This window comes from Macaca nemestrina, chromosome 14 (assembly GCF_043159975.1).
Source record: "Macaca nemestrina isolate mMacNem1 chromosome 14, mMacNem.hap1, whole genome shotgun sequence".
Classification (NCBI taxonomy): Eukaryota; Metazoa; Chordata; class Mammalia; order Primates; family Cercopithecidae; genus Macaca; species Macaca nemestrina.
In genome coordinates, this window is record NC_092138.1 from 70,682,267 (window position 1) to 70,709,689 (window position 27,423).

At 40.2% G+C, this 27,423-nt stretch overlaps 2 protein-coding genes across 10 annotated transcripts in view; one reads left to right on the plus strand and one right to left on the minus strand.

Moving 5' to 3' along the window:
• LOC105480966 (endoplasmic reticulum protein 44) overlaps positions 1–4,425 on the minus strand; it is a 116,158-nt gene extending 111,733 nt beyond the window's left edge. The window contains exon 1 of the mRNA XM_011740185.2: positions 4,196–4,425. Within this exon, the coding sequence (XP_011738487.1) occupies positions 4,196–4,252 (57 nt within the window). The 5' untranslated portion in view covers positions 4,253–4,425. The remainder of the gene's footprint in view (positions 1–4,195) is intronic.
• Positions 1–27,423, plus strand: part of LOC105480968 (inversin) — a 321,354-nt gene that overhangs the window by 78,674 nt on the left and 215,257 nt on the right. For 5 of the 9 annotated variants that reach the window (XM_011740191.3, XM_011740192.3, XM_011740194.3 and 2 more), the window contains exons 1-2: positions 4,655–4,828; positions 9,395–9,524. In XM_011740191.3, the coding sequence (XP_011738493.2) occupies positions 9,419–9,524 (106 nt within the window). In that variant the 5' untranslated portion in view covers positions 4,655–4,828; positions 9,395–9,418. Of the gene's footprint in view, positions 1–4,653; positions 4,829–9,394; positions 9,525–27,423 lie in introns of those variants that run through there. The other 4 variants (XM_071078077.1, XM_071078078.1, XM_011740189.3 and 1 more) reach the window with 3 other exon arrangements.

The window sequence follows — 27,423 nt, forward strand, 5'->3', positions numbered from 1 at the left end:
TCAAGATGGCGCCATTGTACTGCAGCCTGGGCAACAGAGTGAGACTCTAACTCAAAAAAAATTTTTTTTTTTAAAAATTTTCCTAGGTCTGGCACAGTGGCTCATTCCTATAATCCCAGCACTTTGGAAGGGAGGCGGATCAGTTGAGCCAGGAGTTCAAGACCAACCTGGGCAATATAGTGAGACACTCGTCTCTACAAAAACTAAAAAAAAATAGCCAGGTGTGGTAGCACACACCTGTAGTCCCAGAGTTCCAGCTACTCAGGAGGCTGAGGTGAGAGGATTGCTTCAGCCTCAGAGGTTGGGGCTGCAGTAAGCTGTGATCAGTCCACTGCACTCCAGCCTGGGTGACAGAGCTAGACTCTGCCTCGAGGAAAAAAAAAAAAAAGGGTTCTTTAATTAGGAGGGGGAGATAAGACAGTAAAAGAGACAAATTAGACTTATCCAAATATAGTTAGCTGTATAGATTTAGCTTTGGAAGAGATTTTATATAATTATAAAATAAAAGGTAAATTTTTTAAAACTAAAAATTGAAAGATAAATGAAACAAATGAACCTAGCAATATATATGCAGCTGGTGGTTAAGACCACATAAATTGAATTACAAATGTACAGGAAACACAAGGAACAGAGAAACATAAAACCCCACCACAAGGATGTAATCAGCAATATCCAGAATGTGGCAAATGCTACAGGACAGAGGATCAGTTTCCTAAACAAATTACAAGGAAAACAATGAGATGAAGAGAGAACCTATGGGTTTAAAAAGTTTTATAAACGACATATGAAACAATTGGAATAGACAGACTTTATATAGCCCTTGCTTTGAACAATGTTGTTTTTTTTTTTTTTTTTTAAAAAAAAAAAAGGGAAACAATCAGGAAAACCCAAACACTGACCAGATATTTGATGATATGAAGGAATTTCTATTTTTCCAGATGTGACAATGGTATTGTGGTTTTTATTTAATTCTTACCTTTTTGAGGGACATACTTTAGTATGTCACCTGGGAAATTTTTTTTTAACTAATTTCTGGGGCTCGCAGATATAACTGACCTAGTATAGGGCCCCGATATCATTTCATTAAAACAGCCACAGATGATTCTAATGAGCAGCCAGGCTTTGTAAACTATTGATCTAGGGCAAGTTAAATCAACAAAATAAATAAAACTCACCTAGTTACCAATCAAACTGCATGCCTACAAAAGTACTCTTCCTGAAGACTGGAATCTGCATATATTATTAACACTAAAGGATAAAATTGACATCTCTGAATTCTACTGTGCTTATTTTTAAGGTACTTGTAACGATTAAATAAATGTTTACTTAGCTCTCTAATTTACATAGCTTCCTAAACTAAGTAAACTTTTCTTGGCTTCCTATACATATTGAACAAACCAAGAACAACAATGGCAAAACCCTTAGGTGTTCACGTGCGGGACAATTACGACTAGTAACAATTATGAACTATAAACATACTTATCAAGAGATTAACGAGAACACATCTTCAATAAAACAAATGGACTGGAGTGCTACAAATCTGAACTACAGAAGAGGTTACTTAGGGTGCATGAGACAACTTCTTTCCAATTTAGTCTTATTTCTCTTATCTCGCCTTTTCAAAACTTGTACACAACCAATACAGGAAGAACAGGCAACATTTCTATCCCCCTTGCTGATCATTTTCCCAGGGGAAAACCCTGAATAAACCCACCTTAGATAGGAAGATAAGCAGAAAAGAGCTAATTAAATCTATCGATCGAAATATATGTAAATAAAAATCTATATATATGCAAATAAAAAATGTATATATATAATATATATATATAAGCTCAGGAAAAAAAGTTATCACATTGAGCTTTTGTGTTTAGTTACCCATCCAGAAAGGTTTTGTGGCACAGTGATATATTCCAAAATGCTTTGAGACTAGGGAAAAGATAGCTGCTTGCCTCCAAAAGTTTGGGATTATGTTTAGGCAGTTATCTTATATGAACACCACTAAATTTGAACAGGTCTGGTTCTCTAGGGTTGAGGTACAAAGTGCCTGAAGAAAATTATCACAGTAAGAGAAGGCATAGCTTTTTAGAGGAGGCTATTTAAGGGAAAAATGATGACCTCAGCTAAACAGGAACTTGGCTTTTCTACATCTGTATGTGAGAAGGAATAAACTTGAGGTCTGAGAGAGAAAGTTGGAGGAGTAGGAAAAAAGTACACAGGGGAACAAAGAGGACAAATTATTAGACAGCGAAAATACTGAGTAAGCAGTTTCCATCAGTAGGAGAGAATTACCAATTAAGTAAGCAACTCAAAGTTGTGATTAGACAGGATGGATGTTTTACAAATATTTGCTAACTAGCATATGAGTATTAAAACTAGGTAAACACTGTATTCCAACTAAATCTAGTTTGACCTGTAATTCTAGTTTATTAAACCTTTTCTGGGGCTTTATTTTTCAGCCTTTTCATATCTGCAGGTATTCTCTAACATATTTTCCAGATTTTCATGTCTTTACATTTGCTTAGAAAGATAATTATACAAAATGCTTAGATTTTAGTTAAATCTAGATTCTATTTGGGAAGAAATTCACATTTAACAAGATTAGGTTTTTCTATAAAAAGCATGAGTTATTCCAAAATAAATTATTTCTTCTTCATAACTTAGCTTTACAACCAAACATACCACTTGAGGAAAGTGCATCTGATATAGTTTGCCTGCTCAGTGTCTCAACTTTCCTTTCCAATGTCTTAAGATTTTGCCCTTTTTTCCTGATACCCTAAAAGTGCACACAATTCATAACTTAAGTTAGTGGGTAAGAAAAAGATAAGTGTCCAGTCTTAAGGAGAGAGTGGTCTCTCATAATGGTATTATTCTAACACTTCTAGAAGGAAAAATGTATTACAGTGTATAATGAAATCACCAAGAAATAGCACTATACAGAATATTTTCCTCGATACAGAAGTCATTTACTATTGTATACTTGTAAGAAGTGGCAATAAGACACTCTATCATTTAATATTACAATGTTTATATACAACTTTTTGTTCTCAAAAGTACTTTGACATTCCATTTAGTTTTTTACAGTGCTTTTTCTGAAAAGGTGCAAGTGACAAAAGAAAAGAAAGAACTATTTCAAACACAAATATTAAACATTTAATGGGATATGGCAGAATAAGCACTGCAAGTCAAGAGACCTGTTTCTAATCCCAGCTTTGCCTGTAACTAGCTATGTGACTTAATATGAGTCACTAAATTGCTTCTTAAATTGTAAAGAAAGTAGTTTAGTGTTTAAATCTGAATTTCTAAAAATCCACTACAATTAAGGTATTTTCAAATATTACATTATAATAACAGCCCAATTAAACGTAAGTCATTTTGCCATATGTGTCTAGTTCTTCACTTTTGTCTCAATTTGACCTGAAGCCTGGATCACTTAGCCTGCACACTCAAGACGCACTCTGGAGCAAGAGGGACTAGGGAAAGATTCTTTTAAGATGGGATGATGCTGAGCAGGTTAGGCAGTTAGGAATTAATGCATATTCAAATAAGGCACAATGAAGAAGAAATCTGCTTCGATGGGGAAATACATTGCAACAAGATTTGAGGGAGACCTTGCGCTCAGACTGTCAGGTAACCACACCTTCCACCCTTCAAACTCTATTCTCCCAGTGGAATCCAAAGCAGTCTCCAGTTCCGGGTTCCCAACCAATCGCATCAAGCCACAACAGAGGGTTCTGCCAACCTGGGCACCGCTTCAGGGATCTAGATAGAGTGAGATTCACACAACCCTAGCACCTGTCGATCTCACACTCTTCCCAAATGGAGAGGGTGGGAAGGAATGCTAGGTCTATGCTTGGTCTTTTCCGATTCAAGCTACCACCAGGTCCACTAGCCGTCGAAACTGAAAACCCCAGACTTTGGGGAGAAGGGGAAGCTCCTACGCCGCGACCCTCCCACGTATCACTCCCTCAGGGCTAATTCTCCCGTTCTCCCCCGACCCTGGTTTCTCAGGCCTCGGGGACCCCGTGCCTGGAAGCCGACAAACGGATGGCGAGAGTGAAGGCAGCGGGGGAGGGTACACTCCAAAACACTGGAGGAAAAAACGGGAAAGCAGGGGCAGGGGTAGCAGTGTTCTCCCCGGGCGAGGGCGGGAGGCCGTTCGTGAGTCTGTCGATGGGTCTGTCATTCCCTCACTCACCAGGAGCAGAAGGGAGCATCTGAGGTCGGGTAAGGATAGGAAGACGGCTGGATGCATGGTAACGCTGGGCTCCGCGGCAGGGACAGGCGCTGGCGGCTGGGACTGGGCTGGGTTGGGTTGGGTTAGTAAAGGGCTGGGCTCCCGGAGCCGGCGGCAGCGGTGGATTCTCCAAGCAGCCGCACCTCGTCCTCTCGACCCGGGCTCCAGCGGCGAACACCCGGGACAACTTCCAGAGAGGCCTCTCACACCCTCACTTCCGGGTCCTGCCCACCTCGGTGCACTCCGGGAAATGTAGTCCTGCACTAGCCTCACCCCGCACGCCGTTGGTCATCTAGAACTTCCTTTCCCATTGGGCTCTCGGCCCAGGTCCACCGAGTCCTCTACGCGCTGGGGCCTGTGGGATAGAAGGGCTGAGGGCGGGTGTACGCAGTGCTTCAGAGGATGGGAACTACAATTCCCAGAAGGGTGTGCGGCCGAAAGCCTCGGGCGGCCTTCTGAGGGGCTCTGCTAGCTTCAGCGCCGTGGGGTCTGACCTGGCTGGGTGTAGTGTCCCGGCCTGGCAGGAGGGGCGGCCCGGTCCGGGTCGCACCTCCTGGAGCCGTCCCCGGGACGTCAGTCCTGGAGGAGGCGAGGGTGAGTAGGAGGGGGCCTGGCTGGGGAGGCTCGGATCGATCGGTCTGCACCGCCTTGGCCTTTGCTGCAGACTCACGGCCTTCCTGGCCTAGGCTGTGGCCTGAGCCTCCATCATTGGCCTCCTCGCCCGCTACCTCTTCTTTCTGCTCTAATTCCTGCATTATTAAAGTCAGAGCCACCACTCGGGGCCTCAGTTGAATGAGTCAATGACTTATCCCTAATTGTCTCTGAGGGCTCCTGTAAGGAATAGGTGTGGTAAGGGATGGGATAGCACGTCGTAAACTGGAAAACTGCGTGAGTGATTGCTGCTGAGGCGTGGATCGCTCCTCCAGTATAATTACGAAATTCCTTAGCAAAGCAGTCGAGGATCTTAACCTGGCCCCAGGTAGCTCTGCGGTTCTTCTGCAAACACCTGAGGTCCAGGAGCCCACGCGATCTCTTCTTAGTACCCAGGAGGCACACTGTGCTTTTGTGGTTCTCCCCACTCCCGCCTTTGCTCCACCTTTCTTGCTGCCTGGAATGGCCTTTCCGCGTTCTCTCTCTGGAATGCTATCTTAAATGTCACCGTCTCTGAGAACTTCCCGACCAACCAACCCTTTAGTCCTAATCAAAATTACTGTTCCTATGAGTGTGACTGCAGTACCTCTAGTTTTGTACGGTTACAATTAGAGCCTTTATTACACGGGCTTGTATAATTAGGCAAGGTTGATGACACTTTTGCATTTTATAGCACTTTAACAGAGTGGTTTTGATTTTTTTCTATAAAAAATGATTTATATTTTTTTAAAGGAGCAAAAAATACATTTTTTCTTAAGAAAAAAAACCTAGATAATGGCTTTCTCAGGGTGACAAAATATAGACAGTGGCAGAACTAATACTCTTACCAAGGTTGCCTGACTCCTAGACTAGTACTCCTATCTCTTGTCCACGCCCCTGACAGAGTCCAAAGAGTGTTGAAATGGGAAATTTTAAAAGAGCAGAGACTCATAAGTATGAACTCATTATTCAAGAAATTAAACTTTGATCCTGCTCACTTTTTGGACTTAGCACTCAGCCTGTGACCTTTCATCCAACAAATATCTACTGAGTACCTGTTATATACCTGTTACCGTGCTAAGAATTATGAAGTAAAAAGTGTATATGTATATATACACACACACACACACACACATAAAAAAAACAGAGATCACATTTTTAGTGTGTTTTTCAAAGGATGTAAAGAAATTTTTTTGTGGTTCTGATGTGCCTAAAACTCTGATCACTTAGAATGGAAAATGACAGGTCTTAGAGTTTAGAACAGTGCCTAGCACATAGTTGTCACTCAGCTTGTTGAATGAACAAATGTGAACGTGGTCCACCCTTATTATTTTTTGCATTTTACAGAAACCCAGAAAGCTGATGTAGCCTGGGGACACACTGCTGATTATAAATATAACTGGGCCTAGAACCCAAGTACGGTTACTCCCCTCCCATGTTTTCACCTCCACCTCTATTTTGTAGCTTCTCTCAAGTACCCTTAATGTAATCCTGGATATGACAGTAGTTTTTCTGACATGACTGTTACACTCATACATGACTGAGGTGTCTCACAACACTCTCTTCCTTCGTATTTTCTGCCAGTACCTTAACTCAAATCGTCAGCAAAATAAAGACAGAGAGAGTTGTCCTTTACCATAATTAAGAAAGTATTAATATGTTCTCTCAAGGGCAGAATTTGAACCAATAATCCTTGTCAAAGACAGGACAAATACCAGCTCATCCATTATAAATTTATCTTAGAAAACTCCCAGATCCTCAGGAGTAACAGCGATTGGCGTGACCTGCTTTTTGGTGAAATCAGAAAAGCACTTGCATACCCTCGTGGCAGCAATTAACTGGAGCTGGTTAACAGCTGCTCCCTTTAGATAAGTACATGTGCTCGAGTTTACCGTGATTCTGACTGCCTACATTTCTAACAGTTGTTACCTCTCTGGTCCTTGTAGGCATTCAACTTTGGAACTTTGATAAAGCAGCTTTAGTGGTTTAGGAAGGATGTTTAAGATCACTGATGCAACTATTCCTGTTTCCTATCAGATATTTGAATTCTTGCTGCGTTTCTGTCATAGTCCAGTCTCTGCTTTCTTAAACACTCCTGTGATAGGGATCTCACTATCTTCCTATGCAGCAGATACTTTTTTTTTTTTGAGACAGTGTGTCTGTCTGTCACCCAGGCTGGAGTGCACTGGCACGATCTTGGCTCACTGCAACCTCCATCCACCTCCCAGGTTCAAGCAATTCTCCCATTTCAGCCTCCTGAGTAGCTAGGATTACAGGTGTGTGCCACCACAGCCCAGCTAATTTTTGTATTTTCAGTAGGCACGGGGTTTCACCATATTGGTCAGGCTGGTTTCTCAAACTCCTGTCATATGTTTTTAAAAGGTTCTTACAAGCTCCATGAGACTACCAGTCAGAACAAAATTGTCCTTATTGAAATGTGGTTCATCTTAGTGATATGATGTTCCAAGCAAGATCTTATGGTTAAGACCTCAATCTAGGTATATTTTCCTGGTGGACCAAGGAGAGAACAAATAAAAATTTCACTTTTTGTGGGAATGAGGGAAAGAACTAGGTACCTTTTAATTTAGTACTCAGCCAGGTGTGATGGCACATGCCTGAAGTCCCAGCTATTCAGGTGGCTGAGGAGGGAGGATTGCTTAACTCAGGAGTTTCAGGCTGTAGTGCGCTATGCCATTTGAGTGTCCACTTTAAGTTTGGCATCAATATGGTGATCTCCCAGGAGTGGAAGACCACCAGGATGCCTAAGAAGGAGTGAATTGGTCCAGGTCAAAACTCCTATGCTGATCGTAGTGGGATTGCGCCTGTGAATAGCCACTGCCCTCCAGCCTAGGTAACATAGCGAGATCCCATCTCTTTAAAAAATTTTTTTTAACTAATTTTTTTTTTTTTCCAGATGGAGCCTTGCTCTGTTGCCCAGGCTGGAGTGCAATGGCACGATCTCGGCTCACTGCAGCCTCCACCTCCGAGGTCCAAGCAATTCTCTTGCCTCAGCCTCCTGAATAGCTGGGATTACGGGCGCGCACCACCATGCCCAGCTAATTTTTGTATTTTTAGTAGAGACAGGGTTTTGCCATGTTGGCCACGCTGGTCTCAAACTCCTGACCTCGGGTGATCTGCCCGCCTTGGCCTCCCAAAGTGCTGGGATTACAGGCATGAGCCAGCACACCCGGCCTTAGCTAATTTTTTAATTTTTTTCTGAGACCGGGTCTCAACCTGTCACCCAGTCTGGAGGGCAATGGTGTGATCTCAGCTCACTGCAAACTGTTTCTCAGGTTCAAGCAAAACTCCCACCTCAGCCTCCCGAGTAGCTAGGATTACAGTGTGTGCACCATGCTCTGCTGATTTTTAAAAACTTTTGGTAGGCAGGGCATGGTGATCTCATGCCTGTAATCCCAGCACTTTGGGATGCCAAGGTGGGCGGATCACTTGAGGTCAAGAGTTCAAGACCAGCCTGGCCAACATGGTGAAACCCCATCTCTACTAAAAAATACAAAAATTAGCCGGATGTGGTGACAGGTGCCTATAATCCCAGCTACTGAGGAGGCTGAGGCAGGAGAATTGCTTAAGCCCTGGAGGCAGAGGGTGCAATGAGCTGACATTGCACCACTGCACTCTAGCCTGGGTGACAGAACAAGACCCTGTCTCGAAAAGACTAGAGGGGAGGAAAGGGGAGGGGAAGAAAGGGGAGGCGAGGGGAGGGAACGGGAGGGGAGGGGTGATGAGGGAAGGGGACAGGATGGGATTTGTAGAAATGAGGTCTCACTATATTGCCCAGGCTGGTCTCAAACTCCTGGGCTCAAGAAATTCTCCTGTCTTGGCCTCACAAACTGCTGGGATTACAGGCATGAGTCACCATGCCCAGCCCTAATTAATTTTTTTAAAGTTTATTTAGTGCTTAAATCCAGCTAATTCTGACTTCAAAATTAAGTTTATGTTATACTCTTTTTGTGGATCAGGCTCACTTTTATTCCCAATATCAATTCTAATGTTTAATATTATGTGGCATCATATTACTTGTATTAACTTAGATTGTGTGGCATCATATTGCTTGTGTCACTGTAACCCTGAGCCCTGTGCCTAATGTTAATTATTGTCTTTGTTTTTTTCCTCAGATAGTCCCTAAGAAGAGTCCTAGAAGCACCTACCCTCTCATTTTACAGATGAGCAGATGAGCAACTTGTACAGAGATCACCTAATTTGCCACCTAATGCCAATTCTAGGACTAGGACTGTAGCTTTTTTTCTTTTGAGACAGGTCTCACTAAGATAGACAGCCTATCTTGCCCAGGCTGGTCTCAAACTTCTGGCCTCAAGCAATCCTCCTGTGTTGGCCTCCCAAACCGCTAGTATTAAAGACATGTGCCACTACACCCAGCCAGGACTATAGATTTTTCTAATCCTAGTCAAATATTTCTAGTAAACCATATTTATAAAATATCCACTTGAAACTGATGAGACAGGTTTCAGAAATGTTTGCTCCCTGCGCTCATTGTCTGAATCATTGTTTCAGGTTGCTCCAATTGCTAAGAAAACTATGAATAAGTCAGAGAACCTGCTGTTTGCTGGTTCCTCATTAGCATCACAAGTCCATGCTGCTGCCGTTAACGGAGATAAGGGTGCTCTACAGAGGCTCATCGCAGGTAAGCAGTCCCCTTAAGTACAGAAACTTTAAAAGCAACTGTTTGTCCTGAGGAAGTTTGTTAATGTTAGTTTTAATTTGCAGTGTTCTCATACATTTTAATGGAAATATGTTATTATATATATTTTCTTCCAACACATGAACAAGAAAGAAATTAAGTCCTAAAACTTAAAAATATGGGTTAGGATTAGGTGAAAAGTACTTTAGAAATTTCTATGTATTTAGCACTAAATCTAGATAGGTATTCTAAAGTACTAAGGGAACGAATTCATCTTTATGTTAACAGAGATCTAGAATGAGACAGTGGATAATCTTTTAACATTTAATATATACCCAAAGTATTAAAGTTTAAAAATAATTTAATTTTTAATGATTTAAAATTGATTCAATGTTTCCCTGTCATTTGCGTGTATAAATGATATATAGACAGGTCCAATGTAAGAGTTCTAGAAGAGAGAACAAAGAATGGTTAAGAATTTTCTAGAACTTTAGCTTCCTGCTAAAACAGAGCAAAGATCTGTCTTTCTATCATAAATCCAGATATTCACAAGTTGCAAATCCCAAAGAGAATACAATAAAAATGTATTATTTCTAATCTTTATTCACACTAGTGTCTGGTGACATCATGATTGACAACTCGGGCTACCAAATAAAGTCCAAATTACTTGAACTTTCATACCTGTTCCTTCAGACTTTTTTACCCTACATTTGCAGTTTCTCCAGGAACTTCTTCTGGTGTACCGTAACCTCTGGCTAAGCTAAAGATTACTTCTATTTCCCAATAAGCCATGAATTTTGTCTCATTTTCTCTGTATGTTCTGTTCCCCTGCCTCTTTTCTATCTGCCACTCTGTTACCTTCTTCTGTGCTAAACAAACTCCACTCATCTTTAAAGACAAAACTATTTTATCACACGCTCTGTGAAGATTTCTCTTCCTCTGCTTATTCTTACTTTACCTCAGCTATCTACATTCACTCGAACTCGACATTTTCTACCACCTCCAAATCACTCTAACATTCTACCATTCAACTAAAACTCCTTTATTTTCAGCTCACTTGCTGATGACAAACAACAATTTTCCATGCTCACTGAGACCTCCAATCCACTAGCTTCTCTAGTTTTGACCATCAGTTTTCCTTCTGCCTTTTCCTTCCTCACTACTCAGTCTTGATTCTATGTGTGTTATTAAAATCCTTCTCTTGGAAAAATTACCTCTTTTTTTTTTTTTTTTTTGCCTTCTGTTGTACTTGACTGTTGCAATCCCAACTCTGGATGTACCAAACCTATCTTGCTAAGAGCAGTTAAATCCAGCTGAAAGACTGATAGCACCCCAAATTCATGATTACCCACTTCAAATAGGTACTCAGCACTTACTGCTTATCATACCACATTTTTTCCATAATGAATGTTTAATACCTCTCACTCTACCGAATCCTCTGACTGCCAGTTCCCCCTCCTTTCATTCTCTTTAATGCACTAGGCTTACTAGAGGAAATGAAGACATTAAGTAGGAACTCCCTTGTCTTTCAGCATGATATCTACAAATCTACCTCCATCTGTACCCATCTTCTCTCTTCATCTTACTGCTAAAACAGAGCAAAGATCCGTCTTTCTGTTAAAGGCCAGTTCTTCCACACCTGCTGTGTATTCCATCCCTTCCTGTCTTCTCAGGGACATTGCTTCTTTTTTTCTCCCTCTGACTACTATATCTTCAACCTTTCTTCTATGCTAAATTCTTTCCATCAACACTTAAATATGTTTAATTCTTTCCATTATTTAAAAATCCCATCTCTGTTTCTTCAACTCCCTCTAGGTATTGCCATTCTCAACTTTCCCTCATGACTGCATTAGTGCACAGGCTAAACTGATACAACCATGACTTAAATAAGATAGAAGTATATTTCATTTTCATAATATTGCAATCCCAACTCTGGATGGACCAAACCTGTCTTCCTGGCAACTACTAAGCAGTTGAACCCAGCTGTGTAATAGTACACAGCTATGTGGGCAGAGTAGGTTAGATAGATAACTCCATTTTACAAAACCATCAGGTATGCTGCTGGTCCTTGGCTCTTCCATTCTCAACATGATGCTTCTATTTCTGGGTCAAAGGCAGATATGTTCATTATAGTGATAGCCCAGTCAGCAGGAAGGGGAAAGAGAGAGCATAGGGAAAGCAATTTGTCATTAAGGAGGTAGACTAGACTTAGACCACAAAGCCACACCTAGAACAAAAGAAGCTGAAAAAAAAAAAAAAAAGTCTTGCCCTGGATGGTATCATGCCCAGCTAAAACTCACAGTGCTCAATTTCTTTTTTTTTTTTTTTTAATTATACTTTAAGTTCTAAGGTACATGTGCACACCTGCAAGTTTGTTACATATGTATACATGTGCCATGTTGGTGTGCTGCACCCATCAACTCGTCAGCACCCATCAACTCGTCATTTACATCAGGTATAACTCCCAATGCCATCCCTCCCCCCTCCCCCCTCCTCACAATAGGCCCTGGTGTGTGATGTTCCCCTTCCCATGTCCAAGTGATCTCATTGTTCAATTCCCACCTATGAGTGAGAACATGCGGTGTTTGGTTTTCTGTTCTTGTGATAGTTTGTTCAGAATGGTGGTTTCCAGTTGCATCCATGTCCCTACAAAGGACATGAACTCATCCTTTTTTATGGCTGCATAGTATTCCATGGTGTATATGTGCCACATTTTCTTAATCCAGTCTGTCACTGATGGACATTTGGGTTGGTTCCAAGTCTTTGCTATTGTGAATAGTGCTGCAATAAACATATGTGTGCATGTGTCTTTATAGCAGCATGATTTATAATCCTTTGGGTATATACCCAGTAATGGGATGGCTGGGTCATATGGTATTTCTAGTTCTAGATCCTTGAGGAATCGCCACACTGTTTTCCACAATGATTGAACTAGTTTACAGTCCCACCAACAGTGTAAAAGTATTCCTATTTCTCTACATCCTCTCCAGCACCTGTTGTTTCCTGACTTTTTAATGATTGCCATTCTAACTGGTGTGAGGTGGTATCTCATTGTGGTTTTGATTTGCATTTCTCTGATGGCCAGTGATGATGAGCATTTTTTCATGTGTCTGTTGGCTGTATGAATGTCTTCTTTTGAGAAGTGTCTGTTCATATCCTTTGCCCACTTTTTGATGGGGTTGTTTGTTTTTTTCTTGTAAATTTGTTTGAGTTCTTTGTAGGTTCTGGATATTAGTCCTTTGTCAGAAGAGTAGATTGCAAAAATTTTTTCCCACAGTGCTCAATTTCTAAAAAGAAAAATGCAAGAATGAATGGGGGGCAAATATTGCTGTCTGTCACCAAAACCAAGATTCTTGGGCCACCTGTACCCATTATCCCCACTTATTTACCTTAATTCACTCTTTTATTAAAACAAAATATACTTTCTTATTTTGAAGTATAGATATAGAGAAGTGCATACAACTTATATGTACAATTTAACAAATAACCATAAAGCAAACACCCACTTAAACCACCTAGGTTAAGGAACAGCACATTGTCAGTAACCCCAGAAGCCCCTAATGCATCCTTCTCTACCCACTAGGGTAATAGGCTATCTTGACTTTTATAGTAATCATTACATTGTGGTTTTACCACCTACATATACATCCCTTAAACACTTTAATGTTGCCATTTTTGACTTTTTGCTAAATGTTCCATGTTCACTTGAACTAAAAAAATGTATGTATATTACACTCTTGTCATTTTCCTGCTCAAAACTCTTTCATTGTTCCCATTATACTTGGAATAAAATGTAACAGATTACTTGTATCTCTTTACCTGTCCATCCTCACGTTTTACCACTCCCTTACAAGAAAAACTTGCCTTCTTTCAGTGTCTCACACCTGCCAAGCCCTTTTTCATCTCAGGGCTTTTGCCTGAAATGCTGTTCTCCCCATTGTCTGTCTGAATAACTCTTAGTTATCCTTGAGGTTTCAGTTTTAAGGTCACTTCTTTAAAAAGGCCCTCAAACCATCCAGTCTCAATGAAATCTGTTCATTGTATTCCCTCTTGGCCCTCTGTAGTTTTTCTTCATAGAACTTGTTTCAGATTATCACTGTATATTTATGTGTATGACTATTTTAACATCTCTCTCCTCCATAAGCTAGTGGCCTTCATGAAAGTAGACTGGGTCTGTTTAATTCATCACTAAATCCACAAAATCCAGCACAGTACTTGGCACATAGTAAGCACATAAGAAATATATTTGTTGAAGGAATGAATAAATACTATAATCATTCTTTAAGTATCTTTTCTCCCAAGTAGTCTATAATCATCTTGAGGGCCAGGACTAAAAATGAATTAAGTTGAATGAAATTGAATTGAGGAGCAGGTTGAGACTAAATTCCATGAGAAAAAAAAATTTTAAGTCAGGATGTATCAAGAAAAAGTACCATGTAAAATGAATTCTTTATTGCTTTAATTAAAAATATAACCTTCAAAGAAAAAAAGTGCAGTATGTTATAAATTAAAAACACTTATATTTTTATGACTCAGTCATACAGATTAATTAATGTGTTATTATTAAAACTTGAAGCCTTGAAAATCCCCAAAGAGAAAATCCTTAAAAACCAAAAAGTAATCATGATGTGAAGCCAGTATATAGCTAATAAACTTATTTATAAATTGTTTTTCTGTTTTCTATCATCTTGTTTGAGGAACTTCTTATTAATTACTGACTGAGGGTGCCACTCCTCATCTTTTAAGAATTGTGCCATTATGTTTTCTGTGCACCTTTGCTCTGGAGTATTTTCCAGCATTTATATATTTGTACAAAAATAACGTTTCATCTTAAATTTCAATGTAATTTTTTTCTATGCCTATGAATGCCAGGTCATAATTTCAATGTATTTTAAACATCTTTTTATGTATCACATATTTGATGATCTCTAAATATATGCTATTTCTCTTTTCTAAACTAGTGACATAGTACTACAGATGAATTTTTTTTCTTGCATCTTTGTTCACCAACTGCTCAGTGAATTCATTCACTTTAGCATTTTCTGTTTTCCCCTCTCTGTTTCCATGGAGAAGTATGTCAGTGATGTGTTTGACTCCATGGAAACAGATGAGTGTCTCTTTCTACATACACAACTAATTAAATCGAACACTTTCTGTGCTGCCCATTGTCCTGGAGGAGGACTGAAGAGGCCTTCTCTGAATGAAACATCATTTCAGTAGCAATTCTTAGTGTTTAACCTAATACAGTGGATTAATGTTTTACCGTAACTCACCGCTTCCTAGATTCAGATGTATTAGGGCTTACTTCTGAGCCTGAAAAGCATAAACACACATAGTAAAATCTTTATATGCTATGGTTATCATTTATAGATATTTAACTTTTTCTCTTAACACCGAACGCAAATAATTTGAATGAATACTAGAAATGTAATTGAGAATAGAATTTAGTAGATTCATTTTAATACTATCCAATGTCGTATTGGTAGAAAAAGGTATAGATTTTAGAGTCAGATAAACCTGAGTTTTAAATTCTAACTGTTATTTATTAGTAGTAGTATCTTGGCTAAGCCATTTAATTTTTTTTTTTTTTTTTTTTTTTTTGAGATGGAGTCTCGCTCTGTCACCCAGGCTGGAGTGCAGTGGCGCCATATGGGCTCATTGCAACCTCCGCCTCCCGGGTTCACGCCATTCTCCTGCCTCAGCCTCCCGAGTAGCTGGGACTACAGGCACCCGCCACCATGCCTGGCTAATGTTTTGTATTTTTAGTAGAAATGAGGTTTCACTGTGTTAGCCAGGATGGTCTCAATCCCCTGATCTCGTGATCTGCCCACCTCAGCCTCCCAAAGTGCTAGGATTACAGGCGTGAACTACTGCACCCGGCCAGCCATTTAATTTTTAAGCGTCAGTTTTCTCATCCATAAACTATAGATTACGATATTTCACTTGTGTGAGAATTAAATGAAATAATGACAGTAAAATATCTAGCATGATACTTGACACATAGTAGACAGTAAGTTAATATCCTATTACTGTTATTATTACATCAGCTTAGACTAAAATAATCAAGTTTTTCATAGCTTCAGAAATGTCTCAAGTTGAAAGAGCACTAAATGCAACAAAGATTAATATTGTGGGTTTTTGTGAAAACTAAACAAAATAATTAGTAAATATGCACGGTGTGTAATGATCAATGTTGTCATTGCTGCTGATAATATTTGAGGTTGTATGCAGTGGTATCGTGACCAGGAAGCACCATTCTGATTCTACTACAACTTCTGTTTCACTGTCCGTGTTCTGAGCAAGCATAATCTCTCTAAATCATTTCTTCTACTTGTTTATTTATTTATTTGTTTATTTTGAGTCGGAGTTTCACTCTTGTTGCCCAGGCTGGAGTGCAATGGCACAATTTCGGCTCGCCACAACCTCCGCCTCCCTGGTTCAAGCGATTCTCCTGCCTAAGCCTTCCAAGTAGCTGGGATTACAGGCATGTGCCACCACGCCTGGCTAATTTGTTGTAATTTTAGTAGAGATGGAGTTTCTCTATGTTGGTCAGGCTGGTCTCAAACTCCCGACCTCAGGTGATCCGCCCACCTCGGCCTCCCAAAGTGCTGGGATTACAGGGGTGAGCCACCTTGCCTGGCCTCCTCTACTTGTTTTTAACATCTTCTGACACAGTATTTAGATATGGAAGTGAGCCTCATAAATGACAGAGTAGAGGTACTATTTCAGGTAACTTCTTCCCTTACCTCAATCGCTACCTTAAATGTTAGGGTCATTAAATGTTTTTAAAATGCTTGCCTACATGCAAATGTGTTTATAAATATATTTACATGTTCATGCATCTATACTAATAATAGTAATAAAATTAGCTAACATTTATAAAGTTATGTTTTATGTGCCAGCCGCTGTATTGTTTGGCAACTCATTAACTTAACAGTGAAGTAATATGAAGAGTTTGGGGTATTCGTATTACCCTCATTTTTAAATAAGGAAATTGAGATGCAGAGAGGTTAAGTAACTTGTCGAAGAAGTAGCAGAACTGAGATTGAAGCCAAGAAGTCTGTTTCCAGAGTCCATTCTTTTAACTGCTAAATTATGGGACCTCAATGTATGGGTAGATATTTTTGTACACAGGTGCACTTTCCTATGTATAAATAGGAATGAGAAAGATAAGAAAGAACCGATTAGGTCTGAACCTTAAATGATTAAATGAATGATTATCTAGATGGGATTTTTCTTAACATTTTTGTGCTGTAGGCCCTTCTGGCAATCTGGTAAGCTTCTGGACTCCTCAGAAAAAAATATTTTTAAGAGCTGAAATGCAATATAGAGAATTACAATGGAAACCAGTTATATTGAAATATCAATTGTTTTTAAATTGAGACATAGCAATATTCTGCCATAATTTTTTATGAACATGTTAAATAGCGATGTGTAGGGGCAAGTCTTACAGCTATGATAATTTTGAAATAGCAGTGAGTGAAAATGATATTTTAAGATACCTGCACAGATTATAAGTTACAGAAATATTTTATAAAATCTCAAGTCCTCTCAAAATACGTCTCATGTTATTATTCTCATTTTGCATGGTAGGACACTGAGACTCAGAAGTTGAGAAATTTAGTTGCACAGTTAATAACTGGCAAAGTTGAGCCTCAAACCAAGTTATTTGATGATGAATCCTATGTTCTTTCCATTGTTCCCATGTTGTCACTCTATAACAATAAGCAAATATTTTTTAATGACAGAAAAATGCTTTCCCAAGATTATAACAGTATCAAATATATAAAGTAAGAAGTGGGTGAAATCAGATGAAATAAATATGTCTTGGATGCCATGCAAATATATTTTAGAACAAGTAAATAAGATATAAATAGAGACTGCTCTTGTTACTTGTGTTGGGCATTGTGTTGCTGTAGCTATTGTGCAGACTAGCACAACTATAACTGCAAGTGACAGTCATTTCCTCTAACTGCTGGAGTTGGCACTCTGGTTTCTGCACATACCAGCCCATTAACCATACGTACTCTTATGCTTCAACAAGCCTTGAAATAACTGAATGCGGTAGAGCAGTGGCTTTCTAGTCGTGCTTCCAGCTCAGCTTTCTGGACTGTGTTGAGACAGAGCACATGCAGAATGCCAGCCCCAGTTGAGCAGGCACCAACTGGTCATGGATTAGAGGCCATCTCCACAGTTGCCAGAATAATTAGCACAACACAGCACAGTAGCCAGCTGCTTTCTATATTAACTGTTCCTGGCAGGAACGCAAATTTAAATGCACTGCCATCCAGTCAATATTAGTTTACATTATAAGCTCTATGTTTCTATAACATGTTACAATTATTTCCAAACAATACATTCTTCATTGGATCATCAAACAAGTTACGGTGTAGATTGGACAAGTATTAGCTGAATGTTATAAGTGAGGAAACTAAGGAAGAGAGTAGGGTGGATAGATAAAGGCACAGACCTCACTCAGTTACTGGTCAGGAAGCCCAGAACATAATGGTACCCTCATTATTCAGAAACTAGCCATGAAGCCACTGTCCCCCTAGAGCTACTCAAGACAGGACCTAAGTGAGGTTGAATGCTGCTTTTTCTAATTATTTAGGGGATATATACTTTCTTTTTTTTTTTTTTTTTTTTTTTGAGACAGAGTCTCACTCTGTCACCCAGGCTGGAGTACAGCAGTGCGATCTCAGCTCACTGAAACCTCTGCCTTCTGGGTTCAAGTGATTCTCCTGCCTCAGCCTCCCGAGTACCTGGGACTACAAGTACATGCCACCATGCTCAGCTAATTTTTGTATTTTAGTAGAGACAGGGTTTTGCCTTGTTGGCCAGACTGGTCTTGAACTCCTGACCTCAGGTGATCCACCCACATCAGCTTCCCAAAGTGCTGGGATTACAGGCATGAGCCACCATGCGCAGCCAGGGGATATATACTTTCAATTTCCTCAAATCAACAAATTTTGCCTTATAGGCACAAAATATTGGATCGTGGTGACATAACCCAATAACATCTCTTCTGGGAAATACAAATACCAGTTACACAGAAACAATGTATGTCAGGGAACAAAGAGAAGGCTTGAAGTTTCCCTGTGTCTTACATAAGACTTAGGAAGAGGATAGGATTGGCCTAAAGTTCTGTGTCCTAGAAGGTGCGTTACCTATTAACCCCATGATGCTGACTCTACTTTGGCCCTGAGGAGCCTAATCAGTTAGGACGGGGTATTCAGGCTTTTGGCTCCCCTGGGTATTGCAAGAAGAATTGTCTTGGGCTACACATAAATACACTAACACTAACAATAGCTGATGAGCTAAAAAAAAAAAAATCTCATAATGTTTTAAGAAAAATTATGAATTTGTGTTGTGCAGTATTAAAAGCCTTCTTGGGCCACATGTGGGCCACAGGCCACGGGTTGGACAAGCTCGAGTTAGGATTATCCTAGAATGTGAGATGGCCTCCGTTTCTCAGCACTTATTCTTGTGACCATAGTTCCTAATCTTCTCCCTTACTAAAACTTCCAAGGAGGAATGTCTCTCTAGGCAGAAAGTGTAAATAAATTACTGTTATCTTACTAATACTAGCTACTACTATCTCTGCTTAACCTAACAAGATGCCAGTAGAGACTGTCCTTTAATCATGAAAGACAACTAGAGACTAGTCTTATTATGGCATATTCTCTATAAGGATCACTTCGACTCCAGAAGGACTCAAACTGATAAAAGGAATGTGTTCTTGTACTACATTTTAGTTCTGTTAATGAGTTTCAGTTTAAATAAATCTTTTTCTATAAATACAGTGATAGAATCTTTGGAATCTTCTAGATTAGATATTGGAGGCTCTAGTACAAAGAATGTACTGTTGTACCACACAGAGCCTTGTGCATAAGGGTTTCTGTTATCAGATGTGTTGAATCCAATGCAAAATTTGCCTCCATCTTCAAAAAAGGTTCTGAAAAAGAATACCTGCCTCCTCTAGGAGTTACACATTACCTGAAAACATCTGTAAGATTCTTTTAAATTTCCAAAGCAATGACCTTTCTTGCTTTTTACCAGTATACATGGAAGCATGGATTAGTGAAGTAAATTGCTGAGAAGCTAGGAAGTCTTTCTGGGTCCCAGCGTGTCCAAGATTAAAATATATGTTGAAGTATTTCAAACTAAAAACAGTAACTTAGTTTCATGCCCAAAACAACCCAGGCATTTATCTGGGTTTTGTTGTTGTTGTTGTTGTTGTTTTTAGTTTTAATTGATACATACTGATTGTATGTGTTTATGGGGGTGGAGTGTGATGTTATAATATATGTATACATTGTGTAATGACCAAATGATGGTATTTAGCATATGCATTAACTCAGACATTTACCATTTCTCTGTGGTGAGAGCATTCAAAATTCTAGCTATTTTAAAATATGCAATACAGTATTGTTAACTATAGTCACCCTACTGTGCAATAGAACACCAAAATTTATTCCTTATATCTAACTGTACCCATTGACATTTCTAGCATTTATATTTTCCAAAGAAAACATTTTATTTTGTCAACTCACTTCCTCCATTAGCACAGTTCAGGCCAAAATACCTTAGAAGTAACTGGCTTCACTCTTGTTCAACCCAGATGTAATTACCCTCAGCTAGTAAGAGATGAATACTTGACGATTATCTGTAACAAAAGTAGCAACATTTTTTTCACTTACCGTACATGGCTGGAGCCATGGCATTTTTTGTAGTTATTGTTTTTAACTAAAATTTATTAAGGTATATAATACAGTAAATTTCACCCTTGTTCATATAGTTATTTAATTTTGACAAATAAATAATCATGTCATCACCATGACCATCAAGATATAGAACAGTTCTATCATGCCCCAAAATTTTAGAACTGTGTCCTTTTATAGCCAGTTTCTCCCCACATTCCACATATTCCAGTCCCTGGTAACCACTGGTCTGTTTTCTGTCTCTATAGTTTTAACTTTTCCATAATCCCATGCCAATGTGTCACATGATATATATACCCTTTGAGGCAGATTTCATTCTTTCTTTCTTTTTTTTTTTTGAGACAGAGTCTCACTTTGTCTCCCAGGCTGGAGTGCAGTGGTACAATCATGGCTCACTGCAGCCTTAACCTCCCAGGCTCAAGTGATCCTCCCACCTCAGCCTCCTGAGTAGCTGGGACTACAGGCATGTTCCACCACTCCCAGCTAAGAGAGAGAGAGAGAGAGAGAGTGTGTGTGTGTGTGTGTGTGTGCACGCGCGCATGTGTGTGTTTTGTAGAGATGGGGTTTCGCCATGTTGCCCAGGCTGGTCTCAAACTCCAGACTTCAAGGGATCCTCCCCGCTCAGCCTCCCAAAGTGCTGGGATTATGGGTGTGAGCCCCTGTGCCTGGTGAAGTGGATTACTTTCACTTCACATAAGGCATTTGAGAGTTTTCCATGTTGTTGAGTGGATCAGTGGTTCATTCCTTTTTATTAGTGAGCTATATTCCATTGTATGGATGTACTGCAGATTATTTTCTCATTTTCCAGTTGAAGGACAATTGGGATGTTTCCAGTGTTTAGCAGTTGTGAATAAAGCTGCTGTAAATATTCACATACAAGTTTTTATATGAACTTAACTTTCATGCTTTTATTTCTCCTGAGTAAACACTTAGGTGAAAAGTTATTAGGCCATATTTATTATGCTACAGTTTTAATAGTAGCTATACCATTTTGCATTTCTACCAACAATGGCTGAGAGTTCTATTAACATAGTTCTACAACTAGGTTCTACATCCTTAACAGCATTTGGTATTGTGAAGTTTGCTTTTGATTGTTTTCATTTTAGCCATTCTAATAAATGTGCAGTGGTATCACATTATAGGTTAAGTTTACATTTCCCTGTATATTAATGATGTTGAGAGTCTTTTCATATGCTTATTTAGTGAAATGTCTGTTAAAACCTTTTGCCCACCTTTTAATTTCTTTTTTTTCTTTTTTTTTTTTTTTTTTTTGAGACAGGGTCATACTCTGTCACCCAGGCTAGAATGCAGTGGTGCAATCTCGGCTCCCTGCAACCTCCGCCTCCCAGGGTTCTCATGCCTCAGCCTCCCAAGTAGCTGGGATTACAGGCATGAGTCCAGCCACTGCACCTGGCTAATTTTTGTATTTTTACTAGAGATGGGGTTTTGCCATGTTGCCTAGGCTGGTCTCAAACTCCTAGACTCAAGCAATCCACCCGCCTCTGCCTCCCAAAGTGCTGGAATTACAGGTGTGAGCCACTGCACACAGCCTGAGTTTCATTATCCATCTAATTATTCTATTGTAAGACTTTTTATTTATTCTAGAATAAAAGGCCTTATCAAATATGTGTTTTGCAAATATTTCCTCCCAATTTGTGGCTTTTTAAAAATTTTTCTTAATTGTGTTTTCAAATACAATTTCTTTATTTGGATGAAATCTAATTTATTAATTTTTATGGATTATTCTTTTGTACCATATCTAAGAAATCTCTGCCTAACATAAAATCATTAAGATTTTCACCTTCAATTGCTTCTAAAAGTTTTATATAGTTATAGGTTTTATTTATTTTTTATTTTTTTTGACAGGCTTAATTCACTTTATTTTTCTTGTTTAAAACCCTATGTTGTAGCCACAGCTGGAGCCTGGGTCCGCTGCACGGAGACTCTGGTGTGGGTCTTGACGAGGTGGTCAGTGAATTCCTGTTAGGGAGACTTGGTAAATACAGTCCTTCCAGAGATGAGGGGTCAGGTAGCTGTAGGTCTTAGAGATGGCATCAAAGGTGGCTTTGGCGAAGTTGCCCAGGGTGACAGTGCAGCCCCGGGCTGAGATGTAGCAGTCATCGATACCAGCCATCGTGAACAACTTCTTGGGCATAGGCGCCAAGACGATGCCAGTGCCCCTGGGTGCAGGGATGAGGCGCACCAGCACAGAGTCACAGCGGCCTGTCACCTTGCAAGTGATGGTGTGGGGCTTGCCAATCTTGTTCCCCCAGTAGCCTCTGTGCACGGGGACAATGGAGAGCTTGGCCAGGATGATGGCCTCATGGATGGCGGTGGCCACCTCCTTGGAGCACTTAACACCCAGACCGACGTGGCCATTGTAGCCCCCATAGCAACAAACGCCTTGAATCTGGTGCACTGGCCAGCATGGGTCTGCTTCTGCACCGGCATAATCTTCAAAACCTCGTCCTTGAGAGAGACCCCCAGGAAAAAGTCAGTCATCTCAGATTCATTAATGGCCAGGGAGAAGAGGTAGATTTCCTCCAGCGACTTGATCTTCATGTTCTTGACCAAGCGGCCCAGCTTGGTGACAGGCGTCCACTCCTTATCCTCAGCTTTGCCTCATGAGCTCTGCGGCCTCAGCCCTGGCCCCATCCATGGCCGCGACCCCAGCCCCGGATGCCACTGCCAAAACCTCGGCGGAAGCCACTGCAGTTCCCCTTCCCAGGGCCACCAGGGCCTCTGGGCACCCCGCCGGCGCTACACTGGCATCATCCATCATTTGGTGTTTTCTCGAAGAAGCAGTTATAGGTTTTAGATTTAAGTTTATGATTCATTTTGAGGTAATTTTTATATATGGTGCTATTATGGACTGAATATTTGTATTCCTCCAAAATTCATGTTTGAAACCCTAACCGCCAATGTGATGATATTAGGAGGTGGGGCCTTTGGGAGATAATTTAAGTCATGAGGGTTCAGCCTTCCTCCATGGAGTTAGCACACTTATAAAAGGAATCCCAGAAAGCTCTCAAGCCTTCTTTTTCATGTGACGGTATCAGAAGTCAGCAGTCTGCAACTCAGAAGAGAGGCCTCACCAGAACTTTATCATGCTGGCATCCTGATCGCAGACTTCTAGCTTCCAGAACTGCTAGGCACAGGTGCATACCTGTGAGATTTTTTCTTTCTTTCTTTTTTTAGATACGGAGTCTTGCTATGTTGGCCATGCTGGTCTTGAACCCCTGGCCTCACGTGATCCTCATGCCTCAACCTCCCAAAGTGCTGGGCTTACAGGCAGGAGTCACCATGCCCAGCCAATTTTTGTTTTGTTTTGTTTTGTTGAGACAGTATCACTTCATTGCCCAGGCTGGAGTGCAGTGACGGTATCTCAGCTCACTGCAACCTCCACCTCCTGGGGTCAAGCGATTCTCTTGCCTCAACCTCCTGAGTAGCTGGGATTACAGGCTCCCGCCACCACACTTTGCTAATTTTTGTATTTTTAGTGGAGATGGGGTTTCACCATATTGGCCAGACTGGTCTCGAACTCCTGGCCTCAAGTGATGTGCCCACCTCAGCCTCTCTAAGTGCTGGGATTACAGGCATAAGCCACCACACCCAGCCCCAATTTTTGTTTTTTATAAGCCTCCCAGGCTATGGTACTTTGTTATAGCAGCTTGAACTGACTAACGTACAAAATATAGGTTGAAGGCTTTGGGTTTGTTTTTGTTTTTGTATATGAATGCCAAATTTTTCCAGGACCATTTATTATTATTATTATTCACTCTTGTCACCCAGGCTGGAGTGCAATGGCTTGATCTCGGCTCACTGCAACCTCTGCCTCCCAGGTTCAAGCGATTCTCCTGCCTCAGCCTCCTGAGTAGCTGGAATTACAGGTGTCCACCACACCTGGCTAATTTTTGTACTTTTAGTAGAGATGGGGTTTCATCATGTTGGCCAGGCTGGTCTCGAACTCCTGACCTCAGGTGATCCACCCACCTTGGCTTCCCAAAGTGCTCGGATTACTGGCATGAGCCACCATGCCTGGCCTTTCCAGCACCATTTATTTAAAAGATTATCTATTGGTTTGCCTTGCATCTTTGTCAGAGTCAGTTGATCATGTCTGTGTGTGTCTGTTTACACACTCTCAAATCTGTTCTATTGGTCTATGAGTCTATTTATTTGCCATTACCACATTCTCTTCATTACTGTGGGTTTACAATATGCCTTGATATCATACAATGTGAGTTCTCAACCTTGTTCTTTTTTTCAAAAACTTTTTATTCTTCTACTTCTTTTGCCTTTCCATGACAATTTTGAAACTGCACATTCATTTCTACAAAGATTGCTCTGGGAAGTTTTTAACAAATTATTCTTAGTAGTACTTTATAGTGGGGATTAACTATGAATTTAATTTTTAATAAATAAAGTACTATATTAGGTTTTTATTGCTGTATAACAAATTAACACAAACTTAGCTTACATGCAACAAACATTTATTACTTCACAATTTCCGTATGTCAGGAATCTAGACACTGCTCAAGCTGAGGCTTTTGCTCATGGTGTCACAAGACTGCAGTCAAGGCATCAGCCAGGGCTAAGGTCTCATCTGAGATTTAGGATTCTCTCCCCACCGCACATTGGCAGAAATCTTTTTTTTTTTCTTTTTTTAATTTATTTTTATTATTATTATACTTTAAGTTCTAGGGTACATGTGCATAACGTGCAGGTTTGTTACATATGTATACTTGTGCCATGTTGGTGTGCTGCACCCATCAACTCGTCAGCACCCATCAACTCATCATTTACATCAGGTATAACTCCCAATGCAATCCCTCCCCCCTCCCCCCTCCCCATGATAGGCCCCGGTGTGTGATGTTCCCCTTCCCGAGTCCAAGTGATCTGGTTTTCTGTTCTTGTGATAGTTTGCTAAGAATGATGGTTTCCAGCTGCATCCATGTCCCTACAAAGGACACAAACTCATCCTTTTTGATGGCTGCATAGTATTCCATGGTGTATATGTGCCACATTTTCTTAATCCAATCTGTCACTGATGGACATTTGGGTTGATTCCAAGTCTTTCCTATTGTGAATAGTGCTGCAATAAACATACGTGTGCATGTGTCTTTATAGCAGCATGATTTATAATCCTTTGGGTATATACCCAGTAATGGGATGGCTGGGTCATATGGTACATCTAGTTCTAGATCCTTGAGGAATCGCCACACTGTTTTCCATAATGGTTGAACTAGTTTACAATCCCACCAACAGTGTAAAAGTGTTCCTATTTCTCCACATCCTCTCCAGCACCTGTTGTTTCCTGACTTTTTAATGATCACCATTCTAACTGGTGTGAGATGGTATCTCATTGTGGTTTTGATTTGCATTTCTCTGATAGCCAGTGATGATGAGCATTTTTTCATGTGTCTGTTGGCTGTATGAATGTCTTCTTTTGAGAAATGTCTGTTCATATCCTTTGCCCACTTTTTGATGGGTTTGTTTGTTTGTTTCTTGTAAATTTGTTTGAGTTCTTTGTAGGTTCTGGATATTAGCCCTTTGTCAGATGAGTAGATTGCAAAAATGTTCTCCCATTCTGTAGGTTGCCTGTTGACTCTGATGGTAGTTTCTTTTGCTGTGCAGAAGCTCTTTAGTTTAATGAGATCCCATTTGTCAATTTTGGCTTTTGTTGCCGTTGCTTTTGGTGTTTTAGACATGAAGTCTTTGCCCATGCCTATGTCCTGAATGGTACTACCTAGGTTTTCCTCTAGAGTTTTTATGGTATTAGGTCTAACATTTAAGTCTCTAATCCATCTTGAATTAATTTTCGTATAAGGAGTAAGGAAAGGATCCAGTTTCAGCTTTCTACTTATGGCTAGCCAATTTTCCCAGCACCATTTATTAAATAGGGAATCCTTTCCCCATTTCTTGTTTCTCTCAGGTTTGTCAAAGATCAGATGGCTGTAGATGTGTGGTATTATTTCTGAGGACTCTGTTCTGTTCCATTGGTCTATATCTCTGTTTTGGTACCAGTACCATGCTGTTTTGGTTACTGTAGCCTTGTAGTATAGTTTGAAGTCAGGTAGCGTGATGCCTCCAGCTTTGTTCTTTTGACTTAGGATTGTCTTGGAGATGCGGGCTCTTTTTTGGTTCCATATGAACTTTAAAGCAGTTTTTTCCAATTCTGTGAAGAAACTCATTGGTAGCTTGATGGGGATGGCATTGAATCTATAAATAACCTTGGGCAGTATGGCCATTTTCACGATATTGATTCTTCCTATCCATGAGCATGGTATGTTCTTCCATTTGGATGCCCTCTCTCACCACTCCTAGTCAACATAGTGTTGGAAGTTCTGGCTAGGGCAATCAGGCAAGAGAAAGAAATCAAGGGTATTCAGTTAGGAAAAGAAGAAGTCAAATTGTCCCTCTTTGCAGATGACATGATTGTATATTTAGAAAACCCCATTGTCTCAGCCCAAAATCTCCTTAAGCTGATAAGCAACTTCAGCAAAGTCTCAGGATACAAAATTAATGTGCAAAAATCACAAGCATTCTTATATACCAGTAACAGACAAACAGAGAGCCAAATCAGGAATGAACTTCCATTCACAATTGCTTCAAAGAGAATAAAATACCTAGGAATCCAACTCACAAGGGATGTAAAGGACCTCTTCAAGGAGAACTACAAACCACTGCTCAGTGAAATAAAAGAGGACACATTGGCAGAATTCTTTTTTTTTTTTCTTTTTTTTGAGAGGGAGTCTCGCTCTGTCACCCAGGCTGGAGTGCAGTAGTGCGATCTCGGCTTCACTGCAAGCTCCACCTCCTGGGTTCACGCCATTCTCCTGCCTCAGGCTCTCGAGTAGCTGGGACTACAGACGCCTGCCACCACGCCTGGCTAATTTTTTTGTATTTTTAGTAGAGACAGGGTTTCACCGTGTTAGCCAGAATGGTCTCAATCTCCTGATCTGGTGATTTGCCTGCCTCGGCCTCCCAAAGTAAGTGCTGGAATCACAGGCATGAGCCACCGCACCTGGCCCAGAATTCACTTTTTTAAAGGTATTTAAATATGTCAACTTTATTGTTTATATGCATATTTATTTGTTACTGAATATTGAAAAAATAACGTGTTGGAATTTCCTTTTAATATAATTCAAATTTTTAAAAACCAGAAAATCTAATTAGTTATG